Here is a 20,573-nt window from a genome sequence, read left to right as displayed (position 1 = left end):
CACATCTGTGGAAAGGAGGGTGAAATGGCTAGGGGAGTGAAAGACCTGGAAACCATGAAGGAAAATGGTAAATAAAATGTAAAAACAAGAAAAGTGAGGAATACAGTGTGAAGAATTTCCTGGGAGGGTGTGTTGTGAGAACCACCCTTAAATATGTGAAGAACTGTCCTTTGAAAGAGAAATCACAAGTCCACATACTCCAGGTGACTTCAGAAGAGAGGAATGAGACCCTTGCCCAGAGTCATGGGCGTCTCAGACTTGGATACACTAACACACTTCTTATCACCCTTGCTGTCCCCAAAACGCACGAGTGAGCCGTCTGCTACAGCACAGCTAGAGTCCCGTCAGAGGTGGGGGCTGCAGAGAGATTTGCAAACGCTGAGAGGAGGGTTTCGGATGCTCTGTTGCCATGTAAACAGGTCATCATGTAGTTTATTCCCTTGTACACAACACCCATGATCTAGTGAGGAAGGCAGCGCGGTATAGTGGTTAAAAGTTTAATGTGACCCCTTCAAGTCTGAACCCCAGCTCTGTCACCTACTCACCATGTGACCGCAGTGACCTTGAGCAAGTTAACTATCCCCCCTGGACCATAGTTTCCCATCTTCAAATTGGGGCTGATATGAGCATCCACCCATGGGATTGGAATATGAGAGCCACTGGGTTGATGCACAGGAAGCACTCAAAACAGTGTCTGAGACCCAGGAAATGCGTGATAAAGTTAGCAATTTATTGCGATTATTCTGTGATTTTTTTTTTTTTTTATCTCCCTGAAGATTCCTGGTTACCAGTTATAGGTACAATGTGCCGCTCACCTGAGCAGACAGGAGCATGTCACGCAAAGACTGGAGACTCGAGTATCACTCAGAAAGGACTTTCACCTGAATAGGACTACAAACTCCAAGACCAGCACAGCATAGAGCAGAAGGGAGAAGCCAGCGACTCTGGTCCTCATTCACAGACCCACATAGTTCTCAAGCCAGAGACCCCTGGCAGAGATTTCTGCCCCCGGAGGGCAAGCTGCTGCCCTGCGGTTAGCAAACAGTTTGGAATGTGGATGCAGCGTCTATGGAGCAGCCTCCACTGAGGCCTGTGCCGGCTTCTCAGGCTCCTCTCCCAGATCCACAATGCGGATGGTGTCTTCCTTCTTGGAAAGCCAGAAGGCTGGGTAGACTGGCTCCGAAAAGTTGCAGTCAAACCTGTGAACCAGAGTCATGGCATCGGACTCCACACCATAGAAGGAGAGCATCCCTCCCGGGAAGTTGATGTAGATGCCCAGCCTCCGGAAAGGGCCGGCTTTAAGCGGGGTCTCCGTGTCGCTGTGCCAGGCCGAGAACTCCTTCCCGTTCCAGTGCAGGCTCCAGGAGAAGTTGTTTCCTGAAATACAGCTGTTGCGCTCCTCCCCTTTCCGGTCAATGCCTTTGCAGGTCAGGCCGACGTAGGTTCCTGCCCCAGAGATCTCGATCTCGAAGTAGTACCTGTGCAGGTACAGGCTCTGCTGGGACAGCACCTGCCGCCAGTGCAGGAACCTGCTGGGGAGGTCTGGGTAGGGATGCTCCCAGGGCGTAGTGTTGGTGACTTTGCGGTTGTCCTCCTGCAGCCGGAGATACCTGTGTGCCGTGTCAGGGTCAAACGCGATATCACAGGCATCTAAGGAGATACGGAAGTCAGGGAGAGTAGGTCAGAAAGCCAATAGAACACCTCAAACCTGACCATCCTCCGGAGTATGAGAATACACCCATCTCTCTGTTCGGCTTACCCAGGCTGCTCTGAACCCTGGAAGAAAGTGCCTGCCCTGTGGTTAGCAAACCAGAAAATGGAATACGATGTGATATTGTGATTTTTAATAAGAAGTACATGCTTGGTCCCTGCCCCCCACCCCCACCCCCTCCTTGCCGGCACAGAGCTCCTGAAACCCTTGTAGTTTCCTGGGTGATAGGACTGACTTTTGTTCTAACGAGGTGACGGGGGTGGGCCTCTGGATGGCTCCTGGATGGGGCAGAGACCAAGCCATGATTAGAAGGTTGGAATTTTCAGTACCGCCCCCACTTCTCCAAAGAAGGGAGCGGGGCAGGAAATGGAGTGACTTGATCGTGCCTACATGAGGATGCTCCATTTAAAAATCCCATTAGTAGGCGAAGAGCTTCCATGTGGGTAAACATATCCACCCTGGAAGGTGACGCACCCCAACTCCATGGGACAGAAGCTCCTGAGCTCCGGACGCTCCCAGACCTCACCATCTGTAGCTCTTCACCTGGCTGTACACCTATGTCCACTATCATGTCCTATAATAAAGAGATCTGTGAGCTGCTACAGCAAATTAATCCAACCAAGGAGAGGTCATGGGAACCTACAATTTGTAGCCAAATTGTATAGAAGTTGTGGGTAACCTATTATTTGTGAACAGCATCTGAAGTGGGGTAGGAGCAATTTCATGGGACTGAGCCCTTAGTCGGTGGGATCTGACACCATCTCTGGGTAGATAGTGTCAGAATTGAATTAAATTATAGCTCACCCAGCTGGTGTCTCAGAGAACTGCTTGTTTGAGAAACCTATGCACACACATGTTGGAAGTGGTCCCAGATCCTTTTCAATAAGTCACTCCACTTCCTTTCTTTCTGAAGCTTGAATTGCTTGGCATTTCCTTATTATTTGCTGAATTGAATCAAGAAATAAAATCCATAGATTCACTTATTAATTCTTTCAACAAATATGTGCTAAAAACCAGGCACAATTCTACCAAGTGTTGGCACATTTTATCCATTATTTGTGTGGGGGAGGTTGGGGGGGGAGTTAATATCTGACCAATATTTAGCCTGGTGAACTCTTAAACAATCCCCACACATCTCTTCCCAGTCCCAGAAAATGATAGCACCTCCATGCACCCAGTTGCTCAAATCTCACTAAAGTTATTTGCAACATTCCTTTTGCTCTCATCCTCACACCCACTTTGGCCCTCCTTACACACACAGCCATCAGCAAACCCTTTGGATGTCACCCACTTCTCTCCAAGGCACTGCTTCACACACACCCTCCATGGATCTTGCCCAGACTATGACTACAGGCTCCTTGCTAGTCAAATTGCTCTCCCATGCCCCCGCCTCTCATATCTTCCCCAGGATGGAGCCACAGTGTTTGTTTCAGGATGTAGGTCAAGGTGAATCATGTCCCCCAGCTTATAGCCCTTAGGTGGTGCCCCTTGCTCTTAGGACAGTGATGGCGAACCTTTTGAGCTCGGCGTGTCAGCATTTTGAAAAACCCTTAGTTAACTCTGGTGCAGTGTCACATATAGAAATTTTTTGAGATTTGCAACCATAGCAAAACAAAGACTTACATTTTTGATATTTATTTTATATATTTAAATGCCATTTAAGAAAGAAAAATCAACCAAAAAAATGAGTTCGCATGTCACCTCTGACACGCGTGTCATAGGTTCGCCATCACTGTCTTAGGATAAAGCAGTGACCCCTCGCCCTGACCTACCTGGCCCTGCATGATGGGTCCTTGGCTGTGTCTCTAGCCTTGTCAACTGCCCTCTCCACTGATCTCAGACCCACCTAATACTGAACCCCCTTAAGGACTTTAGCACAGGCCATTCCTTCCATGATGTCATTGCTGCCCCAGCCGGGTCCGAGGATTCCTACTGATCCTTCCAGGTTGCGGCTGAGATTCCTGTCCTTAAAGAGGCTCCCTGTGACTCCCTGATCCGAATCACTCCCATCACTGAGCACTCTGGCTTTTTTAAACTTCATGGTGCTCATCACAATGTGTAATAATTTGTTTGTTTCATGCTCGTTCTCCTTATCTGTAAGAGGCACATTTTATGTGGGACTCTCTCCTGGGATTCTAGCTCAGAGAAGATGCGCAGTATATACTTGCCAAATGAATGCACATATTAAAGGCTATTTTAAAATCCATTAACTTAAAAAGTTCTCAGTTTAACTCGGAGTTTTCCCAATTCCTTTGGTAAGAGGAATTCTTAGTAGTCAATGAGACTACATCCTGGAATAAAGGACACAGCAGTGCAGGAAATTAAAGGCAAAAATGAGTGTAAACTGAGGACCATCAAAGGCATATAGTCTGCAGCTGTTACTAAAAGTGGCCCCAACAGTATCCGCAGTATCGCTCTTACCCACCACCAACTCCTTGGGCAATCCTTGGCATCCAGATATTGGACAAAGATGTTCCTCTCATTTAAGGGGATGAAGGACTCCCTGGAGGGTAGGTGATTCTATGTCTTGGGACAAGAAAGCCAGAATGGGTCTGGAATAGCCCTAAAAGCAATGATACTTCTAAGGATATCAAAGGCAGAATGCCAATGTTTAAAAGAGAAAGAGGCCAGAGTACAAGTGGCTCCAACTGGTCAAGGTGGCAATTTGAGCCCCAGAACTTTGAAAAGTGAAACATCTGAGTCTACAAAAGTTAAAGGTTCATAACAACACTCACATAGAAATAGTTAATATTGGGTGTACAGAAATATTTGTCATGCAAAAGAAAATAGATTATAATAGGATATGTGTCATTTTTGTTTTAATGTTAAGAATGAAGGGTATTTGGCTTCTTGTATTAATCATATCTGTTTGTAAAATACAGATGTTCTTCTGCCAGGAGAAGGCAAGAATAAACCATAGAAACGGTGTGGAAACCAAGAGATCCTGGGAAAAGTCAGAGCTGTGGCAGGAGTAGGAGGCAGGCATCAGAACCTGAAGCTGCATGTGATAACTGGAGAAAAAGGGGCCCAGGAGTTGGTCATCCAGGGGTCACCCCCAAAAATAATAAGAAGCAGAGTTCAATGGCGTATTCCAAAAAGATGAATTAGCCATGTCACCAAAACGAGCCTTCACATGCAGATGCAGTCCTTCCTCTACTAGGAGATGAAGCCTCATGGGCTTGTTAACCATCATGAAGTGTCGATTGGCAGTGCAGTGTTGTAATGATGCTAACAGAGCAGGTCAATACCACATCATGACAGGACAATGTGTTATGCAATCCTGGCCAAGCCAGACTTCATGGGGAACCATTTGGTATCAACAAGGCTGTACAAAAGTGCCAAGGTCGCGAAAGACAAAGAAGGACTGAGGGACCAGACCAGGGGTGGGCAAACTTTTTGACTCGAGGGCCACAATGGGTTCTTAAACTGGACTCAGAAGAAGGAGCTGCGGCCGTGTTTCCCTACGTTGCCATGTTAACACTGCTGCTGGTGAAGGAGCGGAGGGGAGAGCAAGAGAACCCTCCGCTCTTTCGGCTCCGCGGGCCGGATAGAACAGCCGAACGGGCCGGATCCGGCCCGCGGGCCGTAGTTTGCCCATGACTGGACCAGACCCAGGTTGGGGGAGTCTAAGGAAGCATCGAAACAAACACCTGTGATCCTGGATTGGACTTTAGGTTAAAAAAAAAAAGGACATTGGTTAGAACACTTGGTGAGGCGGGAATACATTTTATAGAACAGTTAGTATCACTGTAGCCACAATGTTTATTCCCTGGTTTTGATCAATGTACTGAAGTTATATAAAGTGTTAACATTTGGAAACGCTGGATAAAAAGTACATGGGAATTCTTTGTCCTATTTTTGCAATTTTTTTTTTAAGTTTGAAATTGTTTCGAAGTGAAAAGGTAAAAACAATTGTAATTAAATTTTTCAAAGTGTACCATTTAGAGATAGACCAAAGATTGCAAGAAGCTGAAACCTCTGTGAGAGAAGGCGTTCCTGCTTCAGCAGAGCACGGCACTGACATCGATAACCAGGAAGAGAGCTGCTCACACTTACATTGGAGGAACTGTTGCCTGGTGCTGGGCTCAGGTTTTGAGGTCCGATACTTGCGCTCGACCACAGCTGACACTTGCGTCCTGATGTCATATTCCTCTAGAAAGTCAGAGAGTTGTGAATGCACACCTGTCCGGGTGTTCAGGAGAACTCAGAAGCAGGTCTTCCCAGCCACCCTTCCCCAGGTTTCCTGGAGGGAGATGGGGCTGAAGCCTCATCACGTCTCAGAGAACCATGCTCACTGGACCACATTTCTCTCATGAAGCAAAATAACCTGAAAAAGATGTCAGACTGGCCTGTAGTTCACTTAAAAGCACAGGCGTTAGCAATCTGAGAGACAGAGAAATGTCAGCCAATGGCATGATGTGACTAGCCCACTTTACCTGGGTCTCAATTGTAAAATGAAATCAAGACCTGTCCATTAGGAACACAGTCTGGCCAAAGGATGGCTTTGAAAATGAGACGTCCCGCTGATTTCTCCTCCTCCCCCGGCGCTCTCTCTCACCTTCCCCATCAGCCACTCTGAGAGACACACACCACAGCCCACAGGAAGTTTCTCACCGTCCTTCGCGAACTCCTGGAGCTTTTCCTTATAGTTGTGCAGCAACTGGACTAGGTGCGCAGTGGAGTCCGTGATGACCTTGCGGATGCCCGAGAGCTTGTCCTTGAGTCCTATGTAAACGCTAGGGAAGGCACTGTCCTCGGCGTTCTTAAACTTGCAGTACTCCTGCAGGGAGGGAAGCACGGCGTTGCCCTGGTTTCTGTGTTTCCTTAACTGGCTGCTCTCCTCATCCTGTCCCCCTTTGCTGCTGTAAAATGGGTGGATGGCAATGTGCACCTCACAAAGGAAGTATGTCAGACGTGCATTCGTCTCAGGGGCTAGCAACACAGAAACCATTTATTTTTTAAGCTGGGAAAGTGGGTTTTTAAAAATCAAGAGGTACTAGAAGCCCATGAGCAGCTCCAATACACAGCCCAGACTGGAGCCAAGAAGACATTTAATGCCAACAGCCAAAGGAAATGATATTCCTGCTACGCTCACACCCTCAGGACTTTTAAAAATAATTTGGACATAAGCCACAGTGGGGAATGGAGGAACCTGTATGGCGCTCAGAGGTGCAGGGATAAGACCTCAGACAGGAATGCTGGCTGCTCTCTCCCTGCCTGAGTTCACGATTCCCGCTCATTCTTGTACTGTGATTCGGAGTTTGAAAAGTGCTTCTACAGAGATAATCACATTAAATCAGTGATGCTTCAAAACAACGTGATGATCAGGAAATGTTGCTTTCAGACGTAACACATTATCCAAACTCAAACGTAATTGAAGCATTGAAGAGCAGACTGGGTACAGCGTAAAACTTAGTGATGGAAGCAGTTGTACCAAAACGGTAAGATAAATCAGTGAGAAAGAAGAAACAGTCCAAACCAGAGAGCTGATAGAGAGAAAGGTAGAAGAACATTGAAACACTGTATATAGATTTTGAACCACACATGATAACAGTAGCCAGCAGGGAAAGGACAGGTTATCCAATAGCTGTTGTCATGTCAGCTGGCTAGCAATTTGGGGAAAAGGAAATTATTTTTACCCAAATTAAGTTAACTTATCTAAGATACTTTGTGCATATTAAAGTTCTTATGTTAAAGTTATAAAAGGAAAATGAAAAGAAATTGTGTATATTCTCTTTGGAGAAACTCGTGACATGAAGGTCAATTTTGAATCATAGTCTCTTCATGTTTTGATATTGGAAAGCAAAGAACTAACAAAAAGACATTCCATCCATATTTTTGTCTTTGCTTCTCTTTCTCTCACTCATTACAAGGTTAACTATGGTTATCTGGGTGGTGTGAGTATGGGCGATTATTTTCCTTCATATTTTTCTGGTTTTCACACAGTAAACATTTATATTTGTTGTAACTAGAAGGGAACTTTTTAAAAAATGCAACAGGGAAAAATTATCTTTATTTAGGGATATTGGATCTAAAGGAACTAATTATGTACTCTGCTCTGATCCTTTGATAAGTGAGGAATTTGGGAAGTTAAGTGACTTGCTAAAAACTACACAGCTACTTAGATCCAAGATGACAGAATTTACGCCCAACCAAGTGATCCTCCTCTGCAATAGCACAGGGGCTCCGTCTCGCTCTAATGGCCTGTGCCCTGCATACTGTGCACTGCAATGAAAGTCTCTCCTCATGGGACCTTCCTCAATCCCCGCACATGTAACAGGCCTCCAGCCTCACCCTGCCAGGCCGGCCTCACCACATCACAGTGGTTCGAAAGCACACTCCTCTCAGTTCATCCCTCCCCCACCTGAAGTCCTCCACCGCTTCTGTGATTCCCTGATGAAGAGCAAAGTTCTCTCACAGCCAGGTGCCTGCCAGGCCTGGCCAGGCTCCTCTCCCATCTCTGGGAAGGCACCTAATCCCCCAAATCAGCATGCTTTCTCAAACCGCCCTGCCTGCATACATGCTTTCTCAAACCGCCCTGCCTGCATACATGCTTTCTCAAACCGCCCTGCCTGCATACATGCTTTCTCAAACCTCTGCCTGCATACAAGTTTTCTCAAACCACCCTGCCTGCATACATGCTTTCTCAAACCTCTGCCTGCATACATGCTTTCTCAAACCTCTGCCTGCATACATGCTTTCTCAAACCTCTGCCTGCATACATGCTTTCTCAAACCACCCTGCCTGCATACATGCTTTCTCAAACCTCTGCCTGCATACATGCTTTCTCAAACCTCTGCCTGCATACATGCTTTCTCAAACCACCCTGCCTGCATACATGCTTTCTCAAACCTCTGCCTGCATACATGCTTTCTCAAACCTCTGCCTGCATACATGCTTTCTCAAACCGCCCTGCCTGCATACATGCTTTCTCAAACCACCCTGCCTGCATACATGCTTTCTCAAACCTCTGCCTGCAAACATGCTTTCTCAAACCTCTCCCTGCATACATGCTTTCTCAAACCTCGGCCTGCATACATGCTTTCTCAAACCTCCCTGCCTGCATACATGCTTTCTCAAACCTTCCTGCCTGCATACATGCTTTCTCAAACCTCTCTCTGCATACATGCTTTCTCAAACCTCTGCCTGCATACATGCTTTCTCAAACCTCTGCCTGCATACATGCTTTCTCAAACCTCTGAATCATTCTTCTGAGCAGTAGTCATCTTCCCTGACTGGTTCTAGCTTCCTACTCTGTGAAGTTTCCCCTGCCCTGCCTGTTCTCCTGTGCTATGCTGAATTAAGACCTCTATGCCCCCCTTGCTCCCACTGATCAGAGGGCAGCTCCATCCCCACATCTGCCAGTTCACTCCTGGTGGTCCTGTGTGGACACCTCTGTCCCCACCCAGACTGTACCTCCAGGAACAGCACAGTGTTGCTGATGGCAGCGATCCTCCCCAGCTCCTGCCTGCTCTTCTCCATCTCTGCGCTGCTGTGCTCCAGGTGTGTCTTGATGCCATTGGCCTGGCTCAGAGCGGCTTGCTCTTTCTCCTCCAGGAAGAGCATCACATCAGCCTGGGCCTTCCTCACGGCTGCAAGGAGCTCCCCAAACTGCTCCTCAGCCACCATCTTCACCTCTGACACTGACACCTGGCCGGGCGGGGAGGGGGACACAGAGAAGAACCTGTTAGCAAGGTGTCCACCGTTATCGAAGCTAAACACACCGAAATGTAAACCTGATAAGCAGATTAAGGAACAATTTTCTATTGTAAAAGGAGGCTTCATTCTCATATGAACCCTGGGTTATGAAAAGAGATACTCTCAGCATGTAAAAGGACTTGTGTACCCGTCATTCACTTAGGCTCTCATCCACTGGATGAGAGAGTGAACTGTACGTGTGCCAGACGCCTTCTGGCTCTGACAGTTGGGCTGCTATTCAAAGTTCTGAAATCAATTTCTCTACCAGGGTAACTCAAGAGTTCAGTGTGTTTTACAGTTGTATTTATTGTAGTTAAACTATTATTTTGGCATCTTTGTACAAATTTGTAGCATGAATTAGCTTTCATAGCATTTGGTTATATCTGTTTAAACAGCCCACTGAGGCCATCAGTGCCAAAAGCATAAGTAAGTTTATGGCATCCTGCCAGGCATGAAATGCTTAGGGTGTGTTTGGTGCAGAGTGAGTGCCACATTCAAATAACAGATAAACAAACTCAGAGTGATAGCTGTCACATGGCACTGTGCATGTGGGACATCTATCCATCCACCTTTCACAGGTGAACATCTTATAAATGCCTTCCTTCAGTCAGTCTCACATTTACAATATCCATCCAAGTTGTGGATGGTTTCCGCTTCTCTTTGGTACTTCTTAAGTACTGGTGCCTTCAGTTCTTCTAGTAAAAAGTTCTTTTTCATTCTAGTTAAGATTTCTTAAAATATAGTAAAAATATTGCATTCTCATGAATAATGAGCCCTACACTCCTAGCCCTAGAACTAGATTCTAGGTCAGGGGTGGGCAAACTTTCTGACTCGAGGGCCACAATGGGTTCTTAAACTGGACCGGAGGGCCGGAACAAAAGCATGGATGGAGTGTTTGTGTGAACTAATATAAATTCAAAGTAAACATCATTACATAAAAGGGTACGGTCTTTTTTTTTTTTAGTTTTATTCATTTCAAACAGACCGGATCCGGCCCGCGGGCCGTAGTTTACCCACGGCTGTTCTAGGTGGTCTGGGTGCTGGATGCCAAGTAACCTAGGATATGGGTCCCAGGAGATCTGGCCACATACAGTGGTCTGTATAATGAATGTCACTTGGATATCAGGTGGCCTGGGTATGTGAGCCTTTCAGGAGGAAATTGGGGTTCCTGGAGGTCTGGTGTATGCAGATGGGGATCCAGGCATTGACACAGGACTGGAAAGTTCAGAAAGTTTAAGTTCCCAGGATAGTTAGGACAAGATTAGAGTCTTGCCTCATGCCTCAGCCTCCATAATGTTAATAATGTTATCAGCTTTGTGAAAGTGACTTCATTTTATATATTTCCTATTTTCACTCTTTCCTCAGAGGCAACAAGCATTTATTTGGAATTAAAAAGAATTGCAGCTCAGAGAACACCAATTCCGGCAGAAACCCAAACAGTGTCCCAATTACAGGATGAGGGCAAGGGGTTATTATGAGGAAAAGAAGGGAATAACTACATGAACAGGAAAAAAAGAAATTCCTGTTGGTCCTAACAAGCTGGGTCACTCTTGAGCTGTACACGGCTGGTTTCTGATTCTTCTTCAGGAAGAGAGTCCATAATTTTCAGTCCTTCCGGCCAGATGTTTGCTTTCCTGTTGCCTTAGCAAGACAAGGTTGGTTTGGCCTGGGATGTTGTGGGAAAGGAGAGGAATCCACTTACTCCCTATAATGATGACATGTAGGTTCCTCATAGAAGCATGATTGCATGAAGCTCAGAGGCATAAAACTAAAGACAACCTCAGGGTCCAAATCCCCCCTCCCTAGAGGGGTCCTCCTGAGAAGGAGCTGTAGACAGGAGGCCCCAAATGATGCTGGTGGATTCGTTCTTCCGCTATTATGTGTAGCCTCTCACTCCTAAACGTTCCCTTGGAGAAGTACTTCTTCCTTGCATGTAAATGGAATGTGTGAAGGATTTAATTTACTGCCCAAAGGATGACGGATAAAATGATGGAAAGGAGGGGCCACAAACATCAAAGTGCCAAAGGTGATGGTGTAAAGAGGATGGTGCACATGTCTGCCAATGTCCTGACTCATTCTTAGGTCAAGGGATCAACAGTCCCAGGTTCACCTGTTCCATCAGTCTGGAGGCCTCAGGCAAGTCTTATCATATCTCTGTCTCCATGTCCCTCATACATGGTGACCTGGTGATAACTACCTCTCCCAGTTACCATGCAATTAAGAAGAGAGCTGGGTAGGGATATAAGTGTCTGAAAATGAAAGAACATTTCAGAAAAAGGCAAGGTGCTCTGTGTGATTGTCCAGATTATGCCAAGCCTGGAAATCAACAATCTCTGAAGGTTTATAAGGCTTCAAATGGGCAATTGTTTTTCTTGTTTTCATTTGATTATGTGGGTAAGAAAGAGGTGTTTACCCTTCAGGAGCTAGTTAGTTGTAAACACTAAGGAGGAGGAAATTAAGTTGAAATGAATACATGCATTACATATGAGTGGGTAGATGGAGGGAGGGATGCATGGATGAGTTAATGGATGGGTGAGTGGATGAGTGGATAGATGGATGGATGGATGGATGGATGGATGGATGGATGGATGAGTGGATGGATGAATGGATGAGTGGATGGATAGATGGATGGATGGATGGATGGATGGATGGATGGATGGATGGATGAGTGGATGGATGAATGGATGAGTGGATGGATGGATGGATGGATGGATGGATGGATGGATGGATGGATGGATGAGTGGATGGATGAATGGATGAGTGGATGGATGGATGGATGGATGGATGGATGGATGGATGGATGGATGGGTGAGTGGATGAGTGGATGGATGGATGGGTGGATGGATGGATGAGTGGATGGATAGATGGATGGGATACAATAATTCTTGTTATACAAAGACGCTGCTGCTGATTCACTGCCACAGGGTAGGGGTACTGAGTTCCCTTCTGAGTAGTGGTTACTGGTTTGCCACTAATGAGAAACATTTGTGGGACTGCTTGGGTCTACACACAGTTTATATGCAAAGTGGTCATAAAACCAGAGAGACTAACACTAAGTCGCCTGCACACCATTGACCTTAACTACTACCATCCACTAACGAGCAGTTTTCAACTCTCTTTTCTGTCTGCCAAGACATGGGACTAGTGACACACATGCAGGTGGAGAAGCAAAGATTATGTGTAATTTCTGGAGCTCTATCTAAACACCCCCTGCAATCCCCCACACCCTTTTCTCCTGCTCAAGAAAGAATATACAAATGTAATTAATTACAGGACTAGTCTTGCTTTTACTCTATATTATGAAAAAGTAACTCACTTGCCAAGTTTGAGCCTTAAACTAATTTCATAAAAAAACCCAACAGCAAGGTTGCCACTCAGCGGGGTAGCTGACTGCATCCGTTCCTATCATTCTCATTTGCTGAGAGACCCCAAAGAGTTCCGGGGCCTGCAGCCCCATGTTCTACAACCCTGATGGGCCTAGCTGAGCCTGCAGCTGCATCCAGATGTGTGCTGAAGCCTGACAGGTGACCCAGTCCAGCCTTACCAAAACGGATTTATGATTGGCTTGGAGCCTGGCAATGGCATTTTCATTCAACTTGAGTTTCCGCTCCAGGTCTAGCTGGGTGCTCCGAAGCTCAGCCTAAGAAAAGAAAAGGACAGCATTAAGTAAGAAGGAGTCCAACGCACACAGAAGGTCCCAGGAGCAATAGCACTCTCCACCTACTTTCACGGAAAGGAGAGTTTGACCTCGGAAGCTGCTCTCAAAGTCAGCCCAAAGCACCCTAAATGGAGGTGCCCAGGGTCATCTGTGTGCTGAACGCAGCACGAATTGGCTATCATATGGGGAGCACATACATGGTGCAGGCTTGTCATTATTTTTAGCAGTTGTACAGATTACCTCATATCAACCTGACCACACCCATATTAGGTTAAGGTCATTATCTCCATTTTACAGATGATAACATGAAAGGTGAACTATGGAGTTGAGTCCAGGCCATCTGACCTAGGCCAGAATAACCTAACAAGGAGCATGGGCTTGGAGCTGATGGAGGGGACCCCAGGCTTTCTACTCGGCAGCTAAGACTTTGAAAAAAATCTACTTAACACCTCGGGACCTCCATTTCTTCACCTGTGAAGTCCTAATTTGCAGGGTTCCTGTGAGAGTCAAATGAGGTAGCCTGTGTTAAGAAGAACTTTGCACAGTAGCTGGAGCATTGTAAATGCCGCATCAATGCCAGGGATGCCGTCACCTTCATCAGTATCCTTAGTATTGTTGCTGCCACAGCTGCTTTCCACCACGCATTCTTGTTCACTCCTGGAGGCAGGTATAGTGAACCAGCGAGGCAAGTGCCCACCTGGGAACCTCGGTTTGACCCCACTGCCCAGCTTCATCTCCTGGGACACCCTAAGCACTTCCTGCCACAAAATGTGCCAAGGGATGAAACATAAGCCTTTGAAAACTTTCAAGGCCCTCTCACTTTCCTGCTTCCACAAGGGCATGAGACAGCAAAAAAGAAAAAAGAATAGCTTTAGCTGTACTTGCTTTTAATAGGTTGTCTGCATTCAAAGCCATGAGTCATCGTGCCCTAATAGGACTCAGAGGCTACAAATGAAGTGCCTCTCCTTTCTCCCACTGAAACCTGGGGGACACCCAGGCCTCCCAGTGAGGAAGCCTTGGCAGGCAGGTACTGCTTGCTCAGCTCTGGGGTGCTGACTTGGAGCCGAGGGAACCCCAGTGACCTCCCTCCCACTCCTGAGACCTGAGACCTGATGCCCAGGAGTGCGGATGGGGGAGGGGATCGGGTCTATTTGGGGGCAATTGTGGAATCTTGATCTGTCTAAAACAGCGGTCGCCAACCTTTCAGACCTCATAGACCACCAGTGGTCAGTGGACCACCAGTTGGCGATTGCTGGTCTAAAAGGTTTACACAACGACCTTTCCCAGAGGAGGGGAAGAAACATGAGCTGCTGTTTAAAAGTGGACGCAGATACAGCAGAACACCCTGGCAATGTGAGAATGTGGTGAAGCAGTGAGCCCCAGCATGAGCCAGAGCCACAGGGAGACCCCAGAGAGTCTCCAGGGAGGCACTTCTCTCACTTCTGCAAACCACCATAAAAGGAGAAAAAGGCTCCTATGAACCTAATGGTGACCTCTCTGAGTGAGTCACCCCAAGAGAAGTCACTCCTGTTTACCACAAAAGGTGGGGTCACTTTGAGAAACCAGTATCTCCAGTTGTTCCTCCTCCTGGAAAATGATGGGGTGGCTCAGACTCTGGCTTCAGGGTTTCCTACGCTGCCAGCCATACACATCTCAGGCCAGGGCGCCCGAGCAGGACGGCAGTGTCAATGGCGGAGACAGCCCAGTGTTGAAGGGCACAGAGTCCTGCCTGCTTCAGCAGGGCAATGACAAATGTGCACGTATCTGGGGTCTGGAGGCCTGGTTGCTGCCTGTACAACCTTCATCAAGTCATTTCATATCCCTCTGGTGCAGGGCCACAGGACTATGTCACAGAATTGTCCTCGTTTCTATCTACAGGGAGAAGGTGGCCACCCAGAGCTCCGTGGCCAGGAACCAGATTAGAGATGCAAATGGGAAGAGCAGAGAGCACGAGAAAAGAGCAGAACATCCTGGATGGTGGTCGTTCCTTGGTACTTCCCACCACAGGATGTTGGTCCTTCGGGAGTGTTTGCATTTGGTTCCCACCTGACTTCACTCCTCAGTCATCAGTCAGAACCGGCCACACGCCAGCCCAGTGAAATAAGACATCCTCCCTGCTCTTGAAAGACATACCGTGCAGCCTGGTGGAATGTTTAAAAAAACAAGTGACATAAGACTGAGTCCAAGGCACTCCTCAAAGTTTCTAGGAGAAATTCTTTTCCTGAGAGGCCTTCGCTCACTGCCTCCCGGATGCCAGCAAACAGGCTGTGAGCAATGCTGGCCCACTGCTTCCCAGAGATGCACTGATATCGGGGCTCTCAGAAACCGGGCTCCTGTTCTACACGGAGGCTGTGTCTGCGGGCAGCACACAGTCCTGAGCTCCTGGAACCAGTGCTGAGGTTGAGTGCGATGGCCCGTCACTAATGGAATTCGAGATCTGAGTCAGGGCCCATATCAGCCTTCCCTCCCTCAAGAACCCTGCCTGCCCTGACCTCAGCGCCACGCCCACGCCCTCTTCGATCGCGTGGCAGCTGTGTTGCCCAGCCCTTTGGCATTCCGGGGAGCCACAGAATGTACCTTGGCTTCCTGTTCCTAAGGACAGACAGGGTAAATAGCATGGTCAGTCATGAGGACACTGCCCAGAGGAAGCACTCCATAATAAGTGATAAACTTGAGGAAAAACAGGAAAGAACCTTGTGCATTTCCCGGGGCAGAACAAACAGGACAGCAGTCAGAGAGAGTGCACACTTTCCCATGCATGCACCTAGCACACCTCGCTGCACAGCTCCCCTGAGATGGGCAGGCAGGAGAGGAGGTAAGACCAGAGGCTCTTAGAAGTGAAGGGGCTTTGGGAAGCTGGTTTGAAGCAAAGGGAAGTGCTGAGGTCCCCATTAGGAAGAGTCTAGCAGAATAGAACAAATAATCAAAGAACTCCCAGAACTCCCCAAACTCGGCGTTTGTCCCCTGGGATAGCTAAAGGCTGTGGGAGCTTCCGAAAGGGCTCCCTTGGTTAACTGAGATGTAAGTTGCTCTGCGCTGATGCTGGATTTCGGCTACTTTGAGTCCTCATGGCTGACCATGCTATTTACAGTTTTCTACGCACAACATGCTTGCTTGAGTAATTAGCCCTTAACACGATCCAAAGTGACCTTCAGCATGTGATGCCAGCAGGTTTGGGCCAGCTGAAGGGAATTTAATTTTGTCTAATAAAACTTTCAAAATAATCCTACTGGCAGTTGCAGCCTCTTTGAGGTACTGTGTCTTCTGGGCTAGTACCTTGGGCCCCTCACAGGAAACCTTTTGGCTCCTAAGATTTGGCAAAGCCATCTAGAGCGTGGCTGCCACTTACAGAGTAAACTGACTATTTGAGCTGAAAACAAGGACCCAGGGTGGGCAGGACAAGAACTCTGTTAGGCAGACCAGAAAGCCGAGCCTGTAAATTGGGGCCAATGCCAAAAATCTGGGGTCTGGGGCTGTCGCACCATTGAACACCATGATTGCTTTTAAGTTCTAAAACCTTCCCTAGAACCCCTACCCAGCTGTCTTTACTTTATCCTACCAGTTCCCTTGCAGCGGTTCTCAAACCTGTGGGTCGCGAACAATGAAAATACATCCTGCATATCAGATATTTACATTATGATTCATAACAGTAGCAAAATTACAGTTATGAAGTAGCAACGAAAATAATTTTATGGTTGGGGGTCACCACAACATGAGGAACTGTATTAAAGGGTCACAGCTTTAGGAAGGTTGAGAACCACTGCCTTAGGGTATCTGAATTTGGGGATCCACACATGCTCTACACAACTTTTTGCTCAGAATTGCAGTTACCCTAAGTCTCTGTAATGCATCAGTGTACACTACATTTAGAAAGCATATTTTGTCTATGCTGCTACAGGCATAGAACATTCCTTAAAGAAAACAGAAGGGCCCTAGCTGGTGTGTTCAGTGGTTAGTGCACTGGCCCACACACTGTCCAGTCAAGGGCACACACCTGGGTTGTAGGTTTGCTCCAAGTCCCCCACTGGGGTGCGTGAGGGAGTCAGCCAGTAGCAACCAATGGACATGTCTCACATTGATGTTTGAGTTCTGTCCGTCTGTCTGTCTGTCTCTCTCTCCATTTCCCTCCTTCACTCCCGCTCTCTCTGAAAAGCAATGGAAAAAAATATCCTCAGGTGAGGATTTAAAAATTTTTTCAGTTAAATTTAAAAAAGAAAACAGAAGAAAGTGTAGATGGTGGCGTTTGCCTCCAGGGAGGGAGATGGAGATGCAGGATGAGGGTGGAACCTTCTTGTATAACCTATTGCAGTGTTTGGTGGAGACTGCTTTTCAACATGTACACACACCACTTTGCCAGTAAAGTGTAAAGAAATCCAGACATATACCCAAGGGAAAAAGCAGTGTACTTTGTCTTACTATTTCTGCTATATGTGCGGTAGGTTGTTAGTACAAAATAAACTCAGGCTGTCATCTTGTGATCTTGGGGTCCTTCCCTCGGGCTCCTCCAGTGGGGTGGCTCCCAGGAGCTTACACTCCTCTCTCCATGACTTAGTCATCTGTGCGAGTTTAGACTAATGTGGAGACAAAAGATCGCCACCTCATAGAGTTATCTGAGGACTGGATGGGAAAATCCACGGAGAGCAGTCAGCACGTAGCAGTGCTCAGTAGAGACTAATTTCCTCAGTTATATGAGCTTTTCCCTTTGACCTGACTATCTGTTCATGCAGAGCCTATTCATGGTTATGAAAATAGGGAGTTTCCCTGACACTGGAAACTCTAGAAACCGCTGTCGAGTGGCTCCCAGAGTTGGAAACGGAGACTCACTGGCATCTGGGCTACAGCGCTTTTCAAAACAATTCCCACTAACACTAATGGGATCTATGCCTAAGAAAGGGCAGGGGGAGGGGCCTAACAAGTAAACTACCCTTCCCAGAAGCCTCCTGACTGACAAGATGGGCCTGCCCTGTGAGCAGAGAGCAGAGCAGAAACTGCCAGCAGTGCGAAGACAAGGAAAAGTGGGACAAAAGCAACTGCACTTCCTCACTGGGAAGTGCAAGGCTGAGAAACCAAGTACACAAATTTGCTAAACCCATTCCCAAGAACTCTAGGCTCTCAGCTTTAGGGCTAGTTGTTCTAGAAACAGTTTTCCTATCTGATGTGAATACAATTACAGGTTATGAGTATGGTGTTTCTATCTCTCCTGATTCCTCTATCTGATAAGGAACTTGTATTTTCCCAGAGTCAAGCGTCCTTGACATTGTGCCTGGAGGTAAGTTTCCAACTCTATGTTATCTTAGCCCTTTTCAAGCTCTTGAATTTCACCCTGGGTACCTCTAGGGGGGCACTTTCTACTGGTCTCCTGTTTTGGGGAGAGGGAAGAAGAGAAATTAGGGGAAAGGTTTGATGCTTTTTTCTTGAATTTATGCCAAGCTTTACATTTCATTGACTGCCACAGAGACCTAGGCAAAAGGGACCATCTCTGCCCCAAGCCCCACAGCTTCTGCACCCCACATCCAAACATGTAACAATGACGTCAGCCGCGTGAAAAACAGCAGGAAACAAGCCAGCATGAGGAGAGAGCCACAGGCAGAGCCAGAACAGAGGCAGCAGGACTTCTATGGGGCAGAGCGACCTATTTCAGTTTTCAAAGCCAAATGAAATAGATACTGCCACTGGGTGCTGCCGCCTACTGGGGTAATGTCCTTCTCAGGTGAACCCAGAGCTCGGAAGTGAAGTGAGCACCCTGGGAGCTGCAGTGTGGCTCAGCCCCTCCCGGGCACAGCACCTCCCCACCTCCCTCTCCCAAGTGGACCCTGGCACTTGCCTCCTTGTCCCTGCGGGCAACATTCAGGGAGACTGAGGCATGGCCCCTGTGCTGGTCCTGGCCACACTCCTGGCAGATGCACTGGCGATCCGGGCGGCAGAAGGCGACCAGCGGGCTGTGGTGGGCAGGGCAGGTGGGCAGGTCCCGATCCTTCACCGGCTCCGTCAGCTGGTGGCTGTGCAGCTTGCTGTTCTCCTGGTGCGGCCTCAGGTGCTCCTCACAGTAGTTCAGCATGCAGGTCAGGCAGGACTTCACCGCCTTCACCCTCTGAGCCCCCAGGCAGAAGTCACATAGGATCTCCTCCTCACCACCGCCACCATCCTGGGAGCCAGCGCCCAGCCCCTCCAACTCTCCCTGGGGGCTCTCCAGGGAGCCCTTGTCCTCTTCTGCTGGGCTGGCTGACCCAGAGTCTGGGCTGAGAGTGACCAGGGAGTGAGCTGCGATCCCGGGCAGCGGCCCTGGGGCCATCAGGTCCAACTCCGCCATCTGGAAAGCACTGCGGCAGAGCTTTCCTGCTTCTGCTCCTGGGCCCAGGATCCTTGAAGCCAAAGTCAGACAAGAGAGCCACGCCCAGGTGATTGCAGCTGCTGCAAGATCTTAACTGTTTCCTCCCTCCCAGAGGAAGCTGGGTTAGTCATTACTCCGCTCAGTGCTTGGACAGCGGCCAGCTGGGGTGGTGTCACAGCAGCTAGATTACTCACACTCAGGACAGCCGCTCAGGGTGCCTTCCCACAGGCACAGGCCCCTCCTTGGGTCTGGTCCAAAATTTCAATTCTCATGTGAATCATTTGTTCCCATAGGCTAAGCCAAAGAGCATGTGTATCTGTGGCTCCTCCGGAAAGGACTAGATATCCCTGAGCTCTGTTGTAAGAAGCCTGTGTTGCTTGACATGGTTTTGCAGGCTACATTTTTCTGGTTTTTGTTTTTTAAAGAAATCCAAAATGCAAGGACTTCAGGCTTAAGGCAGACACATTCATCCATTCTCCTCTCACAGGCAACCAGGAACAAGATCCATGCTTCTGCACCTGACATCCGACCTTTTCCACATCATCTTCTTGCACGTTTCAGTTCAGGTGGGTATTTAGTGTGGGTCAGGGGGGTCAGGGAGGAGCTCCATTCAGACAAACCTCCCATCCTGCCCTATGGTCCTGGAGAGGGGTGTATGCCAAGAAATAGCCCTTTTGCCCACTTAAGAAGGTGTCTGTTCCCAGATACGCTGTATAAGTTTGCTTGGGCTGCATAATAAAATACACGGATTGGCTGGTTTTGTTAATCTGAAAACAAAAGACCAAACTGAGAAGCAACCAGTGTTTGTCTGAGATAAAAAAGGATAGCTATTTGGAAAACGCTGATTCAGGCAGAAACCTGTGGGGGAGGAAGAAATTTTCCTCTACCCTTCTAGGTTCTTCCAGCTGGTCTAATATTCAAAAATAAACATGTGACAGATTAACAAGAGAAAATAACCAAATTTAATTCCATACATATGTATGGGAACACTGCATACCTGGGAGAACCAGACACCCCACATACATGAAAGTTTCAGAGACAGAAAAGGAAAATTATATATTTGGCATTTGGAGCTCAGGATGAGGTAAGGCGCCTTGGGGCTTCAGAGAGGAGAAAGGTCATTCACTGGAGAACAATAAGAAGAGCATATGTTCAGTAATTAGAGGCTTGCCCCG

At 47.6% G+C, this 20,573-nt stretch overlaps 1 protein-coding gene across 2 annotated transcripts; it reads right to left on the bottom strand.

The window, feature by feature from the left end:
* Positions 1–393: 393 nt before the first annotated feature.
* TRIM16 (tripartite motif containing 16) lies at positions 394–19,502 on the bottom strand. Of its 2 annotated transcripts, XM_081109954.1 has the most exons (6): positions 18,892–19,502; positions 12,954–13,049; positions 9,128–9,361; positions 6,326–6,491; positions 5,768–5,863; positions 394–1,650 (listed from the first exon to the last, which is right to left on the bottom strand). In XM_081109954.1, exons 1-6 carry the CDS (start codon positions 19,375–19,377, stop codon positions 1,067–1,069), a joined length of 1,662 nt encoding a protein of 553 aa, XP_080966080.1. In that variant the 5' UTR covers positions 19,378–19,502; the 3' UTR covers positions 394–1,066. The 2 variants fall into 2 exon arrangements, with proteins under 2 accessions (XP_080966080.1, XP_080966081.1); XM_081109955.1 differs by lacking the exon at positions 9,128–9,361 and having other exon boundaries at positions 413–1,650; positions 18,892–19,411.
* Between the last annotated feature and the right edge of the window lie 1,071 nt (positions 19,503–20,573).

Source organism: Myotis nattereri (assembly GCF_964212035.1).
Source record: "Myotis nattereri genome assembly, chromosome: 16".
Classification (NCBI taxonomy): Eukaryota; Metazoa; Chordata; class Mammalia; order Chiroptera; family Vespertilionidae; genus Myotis; species Myotis nattereri.
The sequence above is the reverse complement of the archived record's forward strand: the minus strand, read 5'-3'. Positions and strand labels throughout refer to the sequence as shown.